The sequence below is a fragment of the Corapipo altera genome, unplaced genomic scaffold, assembly GCF_003945725.1.
Source record: "Corapipo altera isolate COAL_440 unplaced genomic scaffold, ASM394572v1 45, whole genome shotgun sequence".
In the NCBI taxonomy this organism is placed as follows: domain Eukaryota; kingdom Metazoa; phylum Chordata; class Aves; order Passeriformes; family Pipridae; genus Corapipo; species Corapipo altera.
In genome coordinates this window covers 20,146,239-20,161,925 of record NW_020884877.1, presented here as the reverse complement: position 1 = coordinate 20,161,925, position 15,687 = coordinate 20,146,239, and the positions used below count along the sequence as shown (strand labels likewise).

Genomic DNA, 15,687 nt, shown 5'->3' with positions numbered 1-15,687 from the left:
CAGTTATAGAATAGTTAATAGGTAATTATATAGTGTGGCAGTATTGCTGGATCTGGTGAGATGGAGATTAATTGGTTTGTTATTTGAACTCAGGACTAGGAGTCTGATATATAAGTTGAAATATATCTGGTTTCTGACAGATAAACATACTAGCCTTGAAAGAGATCAACTTTCTATTTATACTTATTCATAATTTTTTATTAGGCTATTGTGCCAGACCTGTTCAAATATGCAGAAAGAGTCCCCTCCCAAAGGTTCTTACACAGAAAGTAAGCTGTTTGGGAGAGTAAGCAACATGAACTGAGGAACTGGCCTGAGGTCATACAGCAGCCCTGCTGATGTAATCTATTCTGTCTTTACTGTTTCTGCCTATTCTACACTTTTCTTCTCATGCACTAACTGTACCATCAATTGCACTTAAGTAGAGAGAAAAGAAAGGGCTACAGGAAGTAAAATACATAACAAGCAAATTACGTGTTATCCTGTGACTTAGACTTCCACAAATGACTTAATCTAAGGGTTTAATGAATAACCAAGAGAAATATGCAGTCAGAAATATGCTGCAGTTCATGTGTTAGGTCTCATGCAGATGAAACAGTGTGGTGGAAGCACTGTGGTAGCAGCCAGAGGTGCCTATTTGGGGCTGTCATTATTGGTCCCTTATTGGCAAAACGGTGCAGCACTGTGTTTGAGGTGTTTGGTTTTGTTTTTTTTTTTTTTCCTTTTCTGGAGTACTCTGTATCCCACTGAAATGTTAAACATTGCTTTTCTTTGAATTCTGATATCAAGGTCACAGAAGAGAAGGTGAAAAAAATTTGGACAGTTGTGGATGCTAAAACCCTTAGAAGAGATGATGTGCAGAAAGAAACTGTTTACTGCTTGAATGATGATGATGAGACAGAGGTTCAGAAAGATGATACTATTCAAGGTACAGCATCTTTATGTGCACCCTGAAGACAAAATGAAGATAATGGCTTGTACTCTTAAGTCACCTGAGTGCCTTTTAGTTTATACCTTGATACCAAGCTCTGATCTTAGAATGTAAGCTCTGCAGGCTGATGGAACACAGCAACTGTTATGTGAAACTCTGTCTTCACATATTTTGGAAATTCTTACTTTTGCCAGTATTAGGAATTATAGTAATACCACCAGCTGGAACTTGGGAGGCACTACAGCTTCCTAAACTATCCTCTGTGGAGGTCCATATCTCAGTTTTGTAGTGAGTAGTGCTGCTACCTCTGTTCTGTTTTCAGATCTCCAGCTGTACTGATAACGCAAATGCTTTCATAGCACTGCTTTTTTCTAGATGAGCAACTGCTCTAGTTATTCTGCAATTGGAAAGATGAAACCATCAAAGGAAGGTTTAGTGTTCAAGAGCCTTTTAGCTTTAAGAGGTTCAATCTGAAGTAGTGGTATGCAGAACACTTCTCTTAGAGCCTACGGTTTCTTTCTGAGCAGATTAATTTCCTTAGAAGACTAAGGCCCCAGAAACAGCAGGAAATATGTACTTATTTTTAAAAATGGAGTTAAGCAAATCAGTTTAATTTTTTGCAATTGTATAGATGTATTTTGTTACTAGTTTTTTTCTTTCCTTTGCTGTTTGAATCCCACACAAGTAGGGCAAGTATATTAACTATAAAGGGCAGAACTATTCAGATAACAGTATAGAAAGTGCTGTTGAATGAATAACATAAATTGAAAATTAAGATAAATACTGGGGGTTTTTGTTTAATCTTTTTCAATTGTAGTATTCATAGAGGTGTTTTGTAGCAGTATCAGATAAAGTCCCAATGACAGTGTGATTTTCTTTAAGTGGAAATGATAGTTAAAAGCTAGTAGTCTATTTATGTTTTATAACTTCAAAACTATTTATAAAAAAAATCCACTTCTTATAGTGAATATATTTTGAAGCATTTGTGACTGTTCTCAGTTAATCTGCTGACTGCTTATTTTAGTAAGTAGTTGTGGGATAGTAGTAAAAAAGAAGTTATGAAAGTTTAGTGTGAACAAAAGAGGCCAAAAATTTCCCTGTCAGTGGTGTGATATTTCTTATGCTTAAAAGAGCTGCTGATGCCTCCTGGACTTTTGCAGATCTTTTGAGAAATGTTGTAATTAGAGAATCCTTTGTATTTGCAGTACCCATAGTGAAATTTCTTTCATTCTACCTGTGTGATTGCTTTTCAGTTTGCAGGAAAATATATCTGCTTGTAGGTTTTTCCTCCAGGTATTTACCTCTGTTCCTTCTGCTTTCCTCGCACCTGAGGATATCATCCTTAGTCTGTGGCAGTATAATAAAGTGATGGTGTTACAGTGAGGTTATTGGAGCTTGAGGTAGGGGAATAAGCAGTTGGAACAGATGATACCTCTGAGAAATTACAGCTTCCTGCTCAGTGGAGATATGCCTGTGATGTAAGGCATGGGAAGTAAAACACGGAAATGTATGGAAAGACCAGTTCTGCATACAAGAGTGATTTGGTTTTCCATTGTGTGAGGGTGTATTTTGCTTCCAATGTTAATACATTTTATTCCCTGAATCTTTTCAGATGTCATCTCCTGTGGTATGATTTGTGGTATGTTTGAAGTTTTTCATATTATACTTACAGGGAGTGTTGCAATCTGTTTGCTGAAATCTATTCTGTGAGCATAACTTTGGGCAAGATGTTCGGTTCCCTTATTTTCTTTCCTACTCTCTGAGGGTACTTGTGTTACATAAAATGATGTACAAGGAGTGCAACTGCTGTTCATGAAGTACATAATGCATATATGGATGTGTGGTTTTTTTGTTAACAGGGAAAGTAATTTGATGAGCATGTGTGGAACGTAGCTGTGGGGCATGAATGCATTGTTAAAATATTCAGAGAGCTAATTTTGGTGTTTAAAATCATAGGCCCATATGCTTACCAGATGCTCTTCTCTTGTTCTCCAGGTTTTCGGTATGGGAGTGATATAGTTCCTTTTTCCAAGGAAGATGAAGAGCAAATGAAATACAAAACCGAAGGAAAATGTTTTTCTGTTTTGGGATTCACTAGATCGTCTCAGGTATGGTACTAAATTTCTTCCTATTCAGCTTCCTGGATTATTCAATACGATCGATTTTGGTTTGAATTCACTAAAGTCAAGGTATTGTACTGGGTTTCAGTACTTGGAATTGAGCATTTACAGTCAGGTATGCAGGGGTGACTTACTTGCTGAGTCTAGTACATGTAGGCAGTATGTAGTCTTGTGAAGGAGCGAAGCTCATAAATGTGGCTATTGGACCCTCAAATGAAGCCAGAGCCACTGAACTCAGATCTCTGCAAAGTGAATACTGAGGTATTGTGGTCTCATTTCATCTCACAAACTTAAATGCTGATGCCAGACCTGCAGCAGAACATGATCTGTCTTCTGTTCAGCTCATGCAGCAGCCTTTCTGGCTTTGTCCAGCCACGAGTGTGGCTTCTTTTTAACAGAAGAAGCTGCTCCCTTAACATTATTGTTAAAGAAAGTGTGAGAACTGAGTCCATTCATTCATCCTCAGTTTCATAAGGATTAGTTTGTGAACCGTAACTTTCTTCTTGTTTCTACCATTAAAAAAACCCCTAAATGTCAGGAAGACTTCTTAGAACTTAGACAAAGATAATATCATTCAAAAACTCTCCATATTTCCATGAGATGCTCGGTGTTTGTATGCACTTACCTGTACTTGGGGTATTGACTTTGCTATATTTTTTTTCCCTGACAGTTGTAAGAAACTTACATTGAGCAAGTACCTTAATAAAAGTTAGCCAGCACAAGGTGATTTCCTGCAGGAAATCCAGGACTTAAGAATTAGGAAAGCCTTAGGCAAAGACTTAACAAAACTATTCTTGAAGCAGGACACGTGAGGAGAAAGTACAGGGATGTGAGTGCCAAGTAATTGCTGGGAATGTTAGCTGCTCCCTCTCTTTTTTTCTCCTGGATATTTCAGCACAAGGTGACTGAAACTTTACTCTTCTTGGAGTTATCTGCACCCAGTTCTCTTCACCAATCAAAACTAAAACGAAATCATAGGGCAGCTCTACGCCTTCTGTTTTGACAGCTCCCAGCCCTCCTGCTTTTTGACATGTCTCAATGCCTGAACAAAATAGAACCCTTGATAAAGGCTGAGGAATCATTACCTTTACCAGGAAGGAAATATGCTAATGAAATAGAAAGTATCTGAGGGAGCTTACTCCCAAACAGGTGTAGCTAAACATTTTTTTTACTTTACAGTACTGTTGGCACAGAGACTCCTGCATGTTGCTGGATGTGTGCTTAGACTACTGCAGTGCAGTGTCAAAAAACATATTATTAACTAAGAAGCTAGAAAGTTATGTTGACTTATTGAAATGCAAAGCCAGCCTAAATGGAAAGTGTAACCTGATTGTTCCTTGAGGACTTTGAGAACCTAGTTGTTAAGAAACACGGGAGCTTGTGTACTGCAAGTAATTGATGGAGGAAACATGTCGGGCTTGAACTTACATGCCCTAAATTGACCAGAGCCAGAGAAGTGTTGAGAACTGCTACATCCTGCACCAGAAACCGGATCTAACAAGGGAAATGTGTCTGAATCCAGTGTTTCAATGAGACAATTTCTTGCATCTCTTCATACGTCATTAACCAACAGCTTAGTCTTATTATCTTCATTTAAATCTGTAAGATGTATTTCACCATGGGCAGAGTTTTCTTACACTGGAGGCTGGCCTCCTTCTTTTGATTGAAATCTGACTTTTATTGAAAATGGAAACTAAGAGGGAAACAGATGAGGTAAATCATGCTCCTGTAAGTGAGCTGTTATTTCACATGAGTTTTTATTTTCCCACCATTGGTCAGATAGTGCAGTAATACCTTCAACTAGATAGTTAATAACTGTAGGAATACCATCGATTTCAGGAGTATTTTTGGTTCACATAAATATGCATTGAAGAATTAACAATTTGGTTTTATTATTTTTCAATGCACAAAATATTGATTGTTTTTTTATTAGTATATACTTTTCTTGTCTGTGGATTTCATAATGGATAGAAATTATATCCTAAGGTGTACTCTGGTCCTGGCGCTAAGAGTGGGAGTAGTTATGACCAATAGTAGAAGCATATAACTCAGTGGAATAAAATTATTCAGGTGTGATTGCAGAATTAAAATTTAAGTGTATAGGTAATGATATCAGGAACTTTTTTGACTAAAGCTGGAATTTTCAAGACCTATGCTTTCACTAAGTTTTGGCTCCTACATTTTATTGTTTGGAATCATAAAACTGACACTATTCAACTATATGTTTTATAAAAATTGTTTCTTTTTAAAACTTAAGAGAAAAGATAATTTATTATTAACTAGAAAAACTGGAACAGCTCCAAATACATAATTAAAGAAGAAATAGAACCACCTCATATTATTTTCCTGAGTTATTCACATCCCTCAGGAAAGAAGATCAGAGGGCGCTTAAACTTTGATTTTTAATTTATAAGCTGTGCCATGTAAATTGAGAAATAATACTTGAAAATGTTACAAAGGGAAAATTTTTTTCTTTGCAAACAAAAAAGTTGTAGTGATACACACATCTAGTTATTTATGCTATACTGAACATAAAATTTCCTGAGCTTTTAAAGACAGAAAGCAGAGAATGATTGTAGGTAAAATAATCTGAACTGAAGAATTGTGCTGTAACACAGTAAATAGGTCTGCTCTGGTGCAAGTTGTCACTGACTTCAACAAACTTAAAGTAATTTGCTAAATAACGAAGGTATAATAAAAAGATGAAATGAATGAAAAAAATTTTAAAAAAAGAAAATATAATGAAGTTAGTTTTGAGACTGTAATTTGAAGAGTTTTCTCTTTAACAGAGAGAGGTCATTTTAACCAGTGTTCATAGTAGTGTGCAGTCTTTGTGACAAGTTTTCCACTCTTGCAGGGTATCTGTGCTTGTGTCTCAGTCTTTGTACCTCCAACTATGCCAGTGATGTCCCTTCATGAAACTATTTTTTGTTTGTTTGTTTCTGAGCCAGCCATGTTCATGAACAGAATAAACTTCTGCTAACAGAAGTGCTTCTTTGCCAGCACAGCTATATATACTCCAGGTTGCTGTCAAAGAAGGTTTATTAATTAAGTATGTGACTTTTTTCAGCTCCTTTTTGATGTATCTTTGCTAGAAAAAATGAATAGCATAGATGTGGTGTCATTTGGGTTTGGGTCTTTTATTAACTACTGTGGTTTTTCACACTGACCTTTGAATTACTGCAGTATTATTCAGACTGGTGACAGCTGCAGGTACCACAGTCTTTCATTCCTGCCCATGAGTAGGAAGGTATAAGAATATCTTGCCCAATATAATTGAATATCCATATTGTGTGATAAACGGAGATATGGGCTTACAGGGCTTTGACATACAAGGCTTTAACCTCTGTGCACAGTAATGATTCAAATGAGAAGCCACAAAATTTGATGTTAGTTGTTTTGTAATTTAATTGGTCCAGTTGCATTAGTGACATTTTCTTTACATCAGGCTAACTTTTGGCCATTTGTATCTAGATCCAGAGGCATTACTACATGGGCAACCAGGTTCTGAAGGTCTTTGCAGCAAAAGGTGATGAGGTAAGGTGAACTGAAGTTTAATGCTGTTTAATGCTGAAGGTATTTTGCTGTGGAATGGAAAAGAATAGTAGTGGCGCTTGAGATTGTCCTGTTTTTCTGCGTTAATAAATACTTTTAATGCAGCTTACAGAAGTCTTGTTCCATTGCCCATTAGGATGAAAATAAGTTGGATTAGATCCCAAATGAATACAGTATCTCATGAATAATGAGCAACTGGTAGATATTATGTTTGTGCAAGGGCATGTGGAACCTGAAATTGGTGCTTAAGTCCATTCTCCTGGAGAGCAACAGTGTGTCCTGTCCTGTGTTACTTTGAACAGACCTCCAAATTATTTTAAGTATTGTAGGTAAAAGGCTCACTGTGGTGCTTTTAATGAGTACCTTTCAGAGTCTGACTTCCCTTCCTTTCTCTTTCTCTTGTAATACTTCTGAGAGCTCTTCTTCTTCTGGTGAAAAAGGTGGAATGTGCTGGATCTGAAGTTTACTCAGCTTTGAATGGATCCACTATCAGGATGAGATTTGACCTTTCTGCTTCTTCAGTTTTTGAACATAAAAAATGCTTGCGTTTAATTTACAGCTGAAATGGGAACTAGTCTTGACTAAATAAGCGCTTTTAAATTCACTGTGAAAGATGTATTTCAGCAGATAAGAACTTGCATGATTCTGTTGCCTCTTTTTTTTTCCCCCCTAGAATGCAGCAGTTGCTTTTTCTGCCCTTGTTCGTGCACTGGATGAGTTGAAAGTGGTAGCTGTTGTGCGCTATGCGTATGATAGAAGGAGCAACCCGCAAATTGGAGTAGCTTTTCCGTATATTAAGGAAGCATATGAGGTAATTTTTCACTCTTACCCTTCTGCAGAGAGCTGCCTGAGAGACCCAGAAGCAGCACAGTATGTCAGAATTTTTGCAGCATATGTTTCAACTGATCTTAGTTACGAGAGACTGTTGAAAGAGCTAAATATGTATATGACTGAGCAGTGACGGAGGTGGGGGTGGACACAACAATCTTCAGTCTTTTGAAGGGTATAAACACAAAGGATAGAAAGGAATTTTTTAGGGTGGCATGACCTGGAGGAGGTATTTCAGTAAAGAAAAAACGAGGCAGAGAACGTTAAGAAACCAAAACCAGCTTTTGACTTTGAAACACAGTAAGCTATGATAAAACCTCCCGAAGCGCCAATATATGGATTATTTAAAGCGTGGCTAGTTGAAACTCTGCACAAGAAAAAGGGATCAGATGGCTTGGCAGGTCTTTATTCCACCAGCAGAAAAATGAGGAGTGCAGCCATCAGTATCTTATAAAATATAATGGTGTGTTTTATTCTGATTAAAACTGTTGCTCTGCAAATAGTTTATTTAAATATTTTAACACACACAAACATTAGGTCTTCAGATTTTTCTTATGTTTATATTGTCCTGATATGGCACTCTGGGGATACAGATATTTGTTTTTCTTCAGGCTTAGTTGTTTCTTCTTTCCTCTTGCTCAGTGTCTCATCTATGTGCAACTACCCTACATGGAAGACCTGAGACAGTACATATTTTCATCCTTGAAAAACAATAAAAAATGCATTCCTACAGGTGAGGTATTTGCTGGTTAACTGGAAAAGTAACCTTCTTGTTGTCTTCTAAGATACTCTATCCAATGAAAATACTCTGTCCAATGAAAACATAAGTTATGTCATTATTTTGCCTTGGGGAAAAAAACCCCAGCCATTTGGGCATCATTTATGGTGATGTCATCTTGAAGTGTAAGTGTGTATCAAAGCTTTGCCACTTTAAGTTGCAAACTCAGCAGACTTGAAGTTTGTAGGCTGTCCTTTAAACTGTCCTGTTAAATGACTTCTGGCTCTGGTTGTGGGATCATCAGTCTCACAGGATCTCTGTGACAGATCTGAGATTTACTCCTCTGTATCCTTTGATCTTTGAACTAATTTGTGAGACTAAATGACCAAACCTTGTGGGATCTACAGTGTGTGATTATCAGGCTAGAATTAGAACAGAGGCAGCTGCTCCATTGGTGCAAATTTGGTCCTGCAGCCAGTTGCAGTGTGGCCTGTTAATATAGTGCGCAAAGGCAAAGACTGTATTTTCTGTGGCGTGTTGTTTATTAAACTATGCACTTACTGGTGTCCAGATTCAGATGGAGGGCATCTTTGGAGAGCCATAGGACATTGAGCCACACAAAGCTTGACTCACTGTTCTGAGAATTTTGCATAGCAATGAGTCTAAATGGATGTAGTTTAAAATCCGCTCCTACTTCTTTCAGTTGTTATGAGATCCATTGAATGGGCACCTGCACATCAGGGTATACATAACATGCTGGTTTGTTTCTGAAACAGTTTCTGTTTTCTTGCCTGTAACCAGCAGTTTAAGAACAAATTTAAAACCTGTCTTACCAAAGCAGTAGTTGGCTATTGCGAACTGTGTTAATTTACAGTCATAACTTTAAAAATTTATATTATGCCATTTAGTTTTTCAAACCAACTGTTCTCCTTATTTTCTAAGTGGCCTATAAACCTTCTGTTGCAAATGAAAACATCTTGAAAAAGAAAAAAAAATTAAAGCAGAAAGGCAACAATAATTGAGGTCTTGGGGAAAAAAAAGGCTTTATGACTTTACACTGTAGTCCTTAAATACAGCAGGGGTTTATTATTCTGTCCATTATCCATAGTCTTTATTGGTACATCTAAAACTGCAGTGTATTCTGTGGCATGTAATGACTTGGTAAAAATCTCATGTTGTGATCTCATGTGAACCTAATCTTCATTTATAAATTGTTTCAAGAAATGCATCCATCTGGAAGTGTATTTAATTTTTCTTTCTATGTAATTGCTGCCTTAGTGGATCAGTTGTCTGCTGTTGACTCATTGATTGATTCTATGAATTTGGTATATGAAGATGGAGAAACTTTTGAGGACCTGTTTAAGCCCAGCAAAATCCCAAACCCTCACTTTCAGAGGTTATATCAGGTGAGGTGAACTCTTTGACATTTTTTAAAAACTTCTTTTGTTGAGATTTTTCATCTTTCTGTCTTTCTCCGATTCACATTGGAAAGATCTGCATTGTGCAGATGCAGCTGTAAAATCTTTTGCATTTTAAGTATGGGGTAGCTGGTGACTTTTATGTTGTCCCTGACATAGATTTATTTTTAAAATTTCCAGTTCCCAGAAAGCAAGAGAAATTATACCTGTGCTGAGGTCTCTGCAGCAGCATCAGTAATATTCACAGGCACATAGACTAGACAAATAAAAACTTGAATCTTCAGACTGTATTGCAGTGATCACAGTGTGGACATAGACTGTCTTCAGCATTTGAGCAAAGAGAAAAATGAGCTGAAAATCATGGATCTCTTTAGCTTCTCATTCTGTGTCCTATCACTTTTCTGTGCGTTGTTGCATCTAGCAGCGATTTCAAACCAGGTCAGTCTGAGGTGAACTTGTTCAGTAGTAAATGGTTAACATTGTTGACATTTAAAATGTTCCATTTGGGTGTCTAAGCTGATGCACTTTATGGGCAAGCAGAATGGTTTACACTTCTTCCAGTTATTGTATCAAACTGTCTACATTTTGATTTACATCCTTTCATATAATGAAGACTTCCATTGCAACTGCGAGGATGAGAGACTTAATTATACATTGGAATTCAAGTGTTCAAAAAATGACACAGCAAATTTAAAAATAAGGAAAATTATGTTGCAATTTATGCAGCTGCAGAATTGTGTAGTATACAGAACCATGGAGATATATTGAGTGTGTGACTCTTCTTTGAAAATTCACCAAAAATGGTATTATAGCAACTATGTTCATCATATTTCAGCAATTCCGAATTATTTATTTCAGTTTACAAGTAGGAAGAAGATGCTTTTTAAGTTAAGAAAACTTACCCTAACTTCCCAAAGCCTTGCTACCTCAGTACTGTCAAAAGAACCAAAGGATCTGAAGGTCATTGTGTGTTTTAGGAACACATGTAAGCCCAGTCTTCAAATCCTACTCTGATTGACACCTGAAGAACTCAGTGTTCTCTTCAAATTCTACCAGTCATATTGACAAGACAAGTGTGCAACTGAATGCAAGATTTGATCAGTAGAAGGTTATTGCAGGGCAAGAGCTTAAAATGAACTGACCTCTGCACAACTCTTATTTTAGGAAGGATTGTTGAGCTTGGGTGTTGCAAAACAAATATGGCTTTTCTTGTAAATGAAACACATAGGGGATAGAATTTCCTCTGTTATATTGCTAGATGCAATTTTGCATTTTTTTGGTTTAGTGGATGTCACCTATCAATGAAAGAGAGGATTTTATAGGTGTGCTGTTTGTCTTCTGAAACGGTATGATGATGTTGTCCCAACATTTGAGTCAAGTGCTGCTAGAAGAGAGTAACTGCGTAACTCACCAGTTTCCTTAGAGGATAATGGGATTTTGTAAGGTGAATGCTACTGGTGGAAAAAGTATTTATTGACTGTTTGAATGTACAAGGTAGGATACAGTTTCTGTCCACAGTGCTTGCTGTTTAGAAAGCCCTAAATTACTAGTCCTCTTAGTGCTTTCTTTTGGCTATGTGCAGCCCCATTTGTGTGTCTTAGTACAAAATTACTATTAATCCATATAAGTTGTTCTTTCCTTTGCTGCAAAAATGTTCCAGATTTTTAGTATTTTACTCTTAGGCCAAGTGCTGCTGCTGGTTCCTTAAGAACTATGGAGAAAAATTATACACCGTCTTTTGATTATAGCCAGTAAATTGATTGGGCTGAACAGGACCTATAAATGGTTTCAAAAAATAACTCTGAAGAAAAGGATGAACTCCTCCTTCATTTCCTTGCTTTGTTGCCTCATGAAGATATTTGGAATGATAAGTGACAAGAGCCAGAATTTAAACAGAAACATCAAGCTAAATTATATCTCTGGAAGTAGTGGTAGGCATTAGGAAATGACAGAGTGGGTGGAAAGTAGTTGTTCTTGCTTGCTGGAGTGGAAGATGAGGAATATCCTATATCCAGAGTTTCAACTTTTATTCCTTGCTTCCAGAAAAGCCTAAGTGAACTTCCATAGCTTTGTAGTGACAGACTTCCAACGTTATTGTTTAAGTTGTCCCTCTTAAATACAGAGATTTTGAAGCACCTAAGATATTTGGGAAATGCAGTGCATTTTATTTGCTAGCCAAATAAACAAGTTGTTCAGCAGTGGTTGTGCAGAGACACAGAGACATGGGGAGAGGGTTGTTGGGATTGTGCCCTGTAGCATTTCATGGAATCCAGCTGCAGAGTCTCCATCTGAATGTACCATCATGGCTCTCATTAAACCACCTTAGAGGATTAAGCTGGTTTGTAAGTGGTTGGACTGTGTGACTGTCTCTTTCAAAACCCAGAGCAACTGGGGAGGTGAGGTTGCTCATTGATGTCTGTGAGGGCTTTCAGCCCTCACAAGTAATCTTATCTTTGGTTGAATTGTTGTTGGAAGGTCATTTTGAAATCGTCACAAGCTGGGTGTAAACTGAACTCTGAAGAAATTTATGTCGGGATTCAGTTCACACAGGTTTAACCTCAAAAGCCAGCTAGCTAGTGTAAACTGAGTTGTCCAAATCTACTCCATAATTATGAAAAAGAACTTCGACCAAGTGACTGATCCTTCTTATTTTGGAGATCAAAAGTACATGATAGTTGTGGTTTTTTAGAGTGAGTAGGTGACTGATAAAGACTAAATGCTTATCTTTTAGATAGCTGAATCTCTCTCCCATCTTCTAAGGCTTTAAGTACTATCAGATTCCAGTAGAATTTATAGATTTGCTAAAATATAGTTCTACAAAAGTATGTTCCTAGATGTGGTTTGAAAGGAAACAAGGCAGAATGCTTTCTTGCAGTAAATTTCTGCCTGTTTGTGCATTTGTGCCATTCCTTATCATGGAATTAATGATGTGAAAAGCCTACTTTTACATCTGTTGACCAGTATCTTAGTGTGACCTCTGTTCCTGAAAGCTGGCTATGTCTCTAAAGTGTAAATGTAAGGAAATTAAGAAGAGCAATGAGGAACTGGTGCATTGGTGACAACATGCGTGAATAGAACGGCGAGTCTGGAAGGCAATGATAGTGTGGGTTGCCTTCTAGCCTGTGAAGGTAGGAAGAGTTCTTGCTGGGCACAGAAGGAAGGAAGCAAGGTCAAGAGGGACTATGTGGGTTTAGAAACTCCAGGTTGTCTGTTTAGCTTAATCTCCATTTAGTACCTGAGTTTTGATGGTACCTGCTATCTCAGATCATCTACTTTAAAAACAGGTACAAGTGGAGGCTGTGGCTATTTGTGGCAGTTTACTCAGCTCTTACAGCTGCACACATAAAGATTTCAGATATGAAAGCCTGAAAAACATATGCACAACAGGGTAATTAGGTTGTTTGCTTTGTCAGTTTAATTCAATTCCCTAATGTTTTTTTAATACTGGGGGGGTTTGTATCAGAAGAGCCATTACTGCAGCTTCCAGCAACATTTTTACTCTCTTTCAAAATAATTATGCCTTAAATCATTACAAGTGTTTCCAAATGGGTAGCCTTATACTGCTGCCTCCTTTGGACACTATGTTCTCTAGTATGGATTGGAATCTTAATGGCAGCATGAAAACACATTAGTATTGATGTGTAGCATATGGTCTGGATTTTCTTTATTGGCAGCTTTTCAAAGTGAATACAGGGTTTTACTTGCTTTGATTTTGTTTTTTGAATTAATGTCATGCCTGACAGCCAACAAGGGAGCAAATCTACTGTATTCCTAGTTTACTGAATAGTTACCTTCACACTGGTGTCTAATGCATCCAGTGCAATGGTAGTGGAAAAAATTTTTCTCCCATGTAGATCACATGTTTTGATGTATGTGTATGCATGCTCTGGTATCTGTGTATATATTTGTAAATGCACACACCTCTCTAATGCTATCCCATACTGTTGTAAAGATTGTAAAGATACCTACTTTGCTTTTAAATTTCTCAATGGAATTTCTGTAGCCCTCCTCATTAATCTCGTCTCTCGCCCTCTGTTTGACTCCCTGACTGTGTGCACTGACTTGAGACTTGGTGAAAGAGCCTCCTCTGTAGCTCCTTCCATCTGTTCCAACTTTGATGTACATCTGTCAGTCGCCTTCATTCCCTTCTTTCAGAGCTAAGTTCTAAACATACATCTATTCTGTGCCTCACCTGTGCACATTTAGCATTCTCTCTTTCCATTTGCTCTTAAACTGGTGAAAGTTTCTCCTGTGTGCATACCAAGTTTTACTTACCAAGAAGAAAAATTTTCTTTGAGGGGCAGTGGACTGTGACAATAACTGGAATATATGATTGAGATATATCTGATTGCCTAATTTTGGAATGTGTAGAAATCTTTCCTATGTGACTGTTCTGTAATAGAACTGCATTTTAAAGATAGTATGAAGTTAAAAATATGAACAATTGCAGATGATTGTTTCATTCCTGGGATTTTCCTAATAATTTTCGTAGAACTCATTCCAGTGAGTGTGGAAACACTCATCTGCATCAGTATTCTTGTTTATTATCATGATTAATCTCCTTAAACAGCTGATCACTTTTAATGCACTCGTGAGCTGGAATATTTTCTAGCAATACAAAAGTAGTTTCTTTAATATGGAAGATATTTTGCATGTACCATATGGTGTCAGGCATACAGGCATTATATTAAAAGCACATAAAAAATTTACTTTTTGAAAGTTTTACTTTGTTCAAACTGTTTTGTCTCTTGCAGTGTTTGCAGCATAAGGCTTTTCACCCTGACAAGCCACTGCCGCCAATAGAGCAGCACCTTTTAGAGATGCTGGAGATGCCCTCTGTGGTAAAAGAAAGGTGTCAGGCTCCTCTGGAAAGAGTAAAAGCACTTTTTCCCCTGAAGGAAGTTGGCAAGAAAAAAGAAGAGAAGACTGCTCAAGACATCTTCAAAGACAAGTAAGTTGGAGATGTATTATGGATTTTTTTGAAACTTTTTTTTTTTACACTTCAAGTTGTTTTTGCTGGATGAAGCAGGCTCAGAGTCTTTCTAACAGAAAATCAATGAGTTACACACTGGAAAAGGTGCTGGTGGATGGAGAATATTGTGGTGCCACAGTGTGTCTGGAGTATTTTGTGAATAGAGGTGGTCATACTGTTACAGTGCTAGACACACCAGCAACCAGTTTGTAACTTCTATATGTCTGTATTTGCTGTCACAGAATCACAAAATCCATCAGGAATGGACCTCAGGAGGTTTCTTGTACCACCTGCTGCTCAAAGCAAGATCACCTGTGAGGTCTAAACAGGCCTTCATCCAATCTGGTCTTGAAAACGATGGTGACTGTGCATCCTCTCTGGGCAACCTATTGCATTGCTTACTGTCTTCTGATCAGACAGTTTGTCCTACTGGTGGTTATAAAGTAGTTCAAGAGAGTCTAATTTAGTTTAGAATAAATGCCATGAAGCTTTAAATTAGCCATAAAGTGGAGTCATCTTAGCATGCTTGATTTAGGTCATTCTGTAGCTTTCATTTCGAATACCAATCAAAAGAAAAGCAGCTTCATTATTATCAGCTGTGCAATTAATGTGGTTTTCTTGGAAAAAATCAAACTGTTATGGGCTCTTCCTGGAATACCTATTGTTTGAACAGTTTCAAGGTAGGATTTTTTGTTGTTGTTGAATATACTGTGTTTAGTTTATTTGTGCTGCAAATAGGAAGAATAAATGCTGAATTGCTACTGCATTGCTACTGTCATCCCACCCAAATCAATTTGCTCAAACAAAATCTGCTTCTTAGAACTTAACTTGTTGAAATCTGTAATATAACTAGTGGGGCCCCTGGGATGTTGGAGTGTTCTCAGTTAGCTCCTTCTCCCTCCTTTTTGTCATTTTTGGTTCAGTCATTTCAGCACTAGGATCAACGTCGTTGAGGTGCTTTGAGTTCTTGCTTAGCTTGCCTGTCATATATCCTTTACCTTGGATTGGCTAGAGCCTCCTCCCCAGTTATCTTTGGGAAAAAATGACATAAGACTCCTCGCTTTGCTGCTCAAGATTAATGACCACATTTCTCTATACAGACTGGGAAACACCTTACTTTTTGTTGTTGTTGTTACCTTGGCATG

At 37.4% G+C, this 15,687-nt stretch overlaps 1 protein-coding gene across 5 annotated transcripts in view; it reads left to right on the top strand.

The window, feature by feature from the left end:
* XRCC5 (X-ray repair cross complementing 5) overlaps nt 1–15,687 on the top strand; it is a 59,386-nt gene that overhangs the window by 13,153 nt on the left and 30,546 nt on the right. For 4 of the 5 annotated variants that reach the window (XR_003526630.1, XM_027637248.1, XM_027637249.1 and 1 more), the window contains 7 exons: nt 790–928; nt 2,927–3,039; nt 6,526–6,588; nt 7,280–7,417; nt 8,077–8,167; nt 9,431–9,558; nt 14,325–14,521. Coding sequence is in view for 4 of the 5 variants with exons in the window: in XM_027637248.1 (XP_027493049.1) it covers nt 790–928; nt 2,927–3,039; nt 6,526–6,588; nt 7,280–7,417; nt 8,077–8,167; nt 9,431–9,558; nt 14,325–14,521 (869 nt within the window). In the remaining variant the exon portion in view is untranslated. The remainder of the gene's footprint in view (nt 1–789; nt 929–2,926; nt 3,040–6,525; nt 6,589–7,279; nt 7,418–8,076; nt 8,168–9,430; nt 9,559–14,324; nt 14,522–15,687) is intronic. The other variant, XM_027637250.1, reaches the window with a different exon arrangement.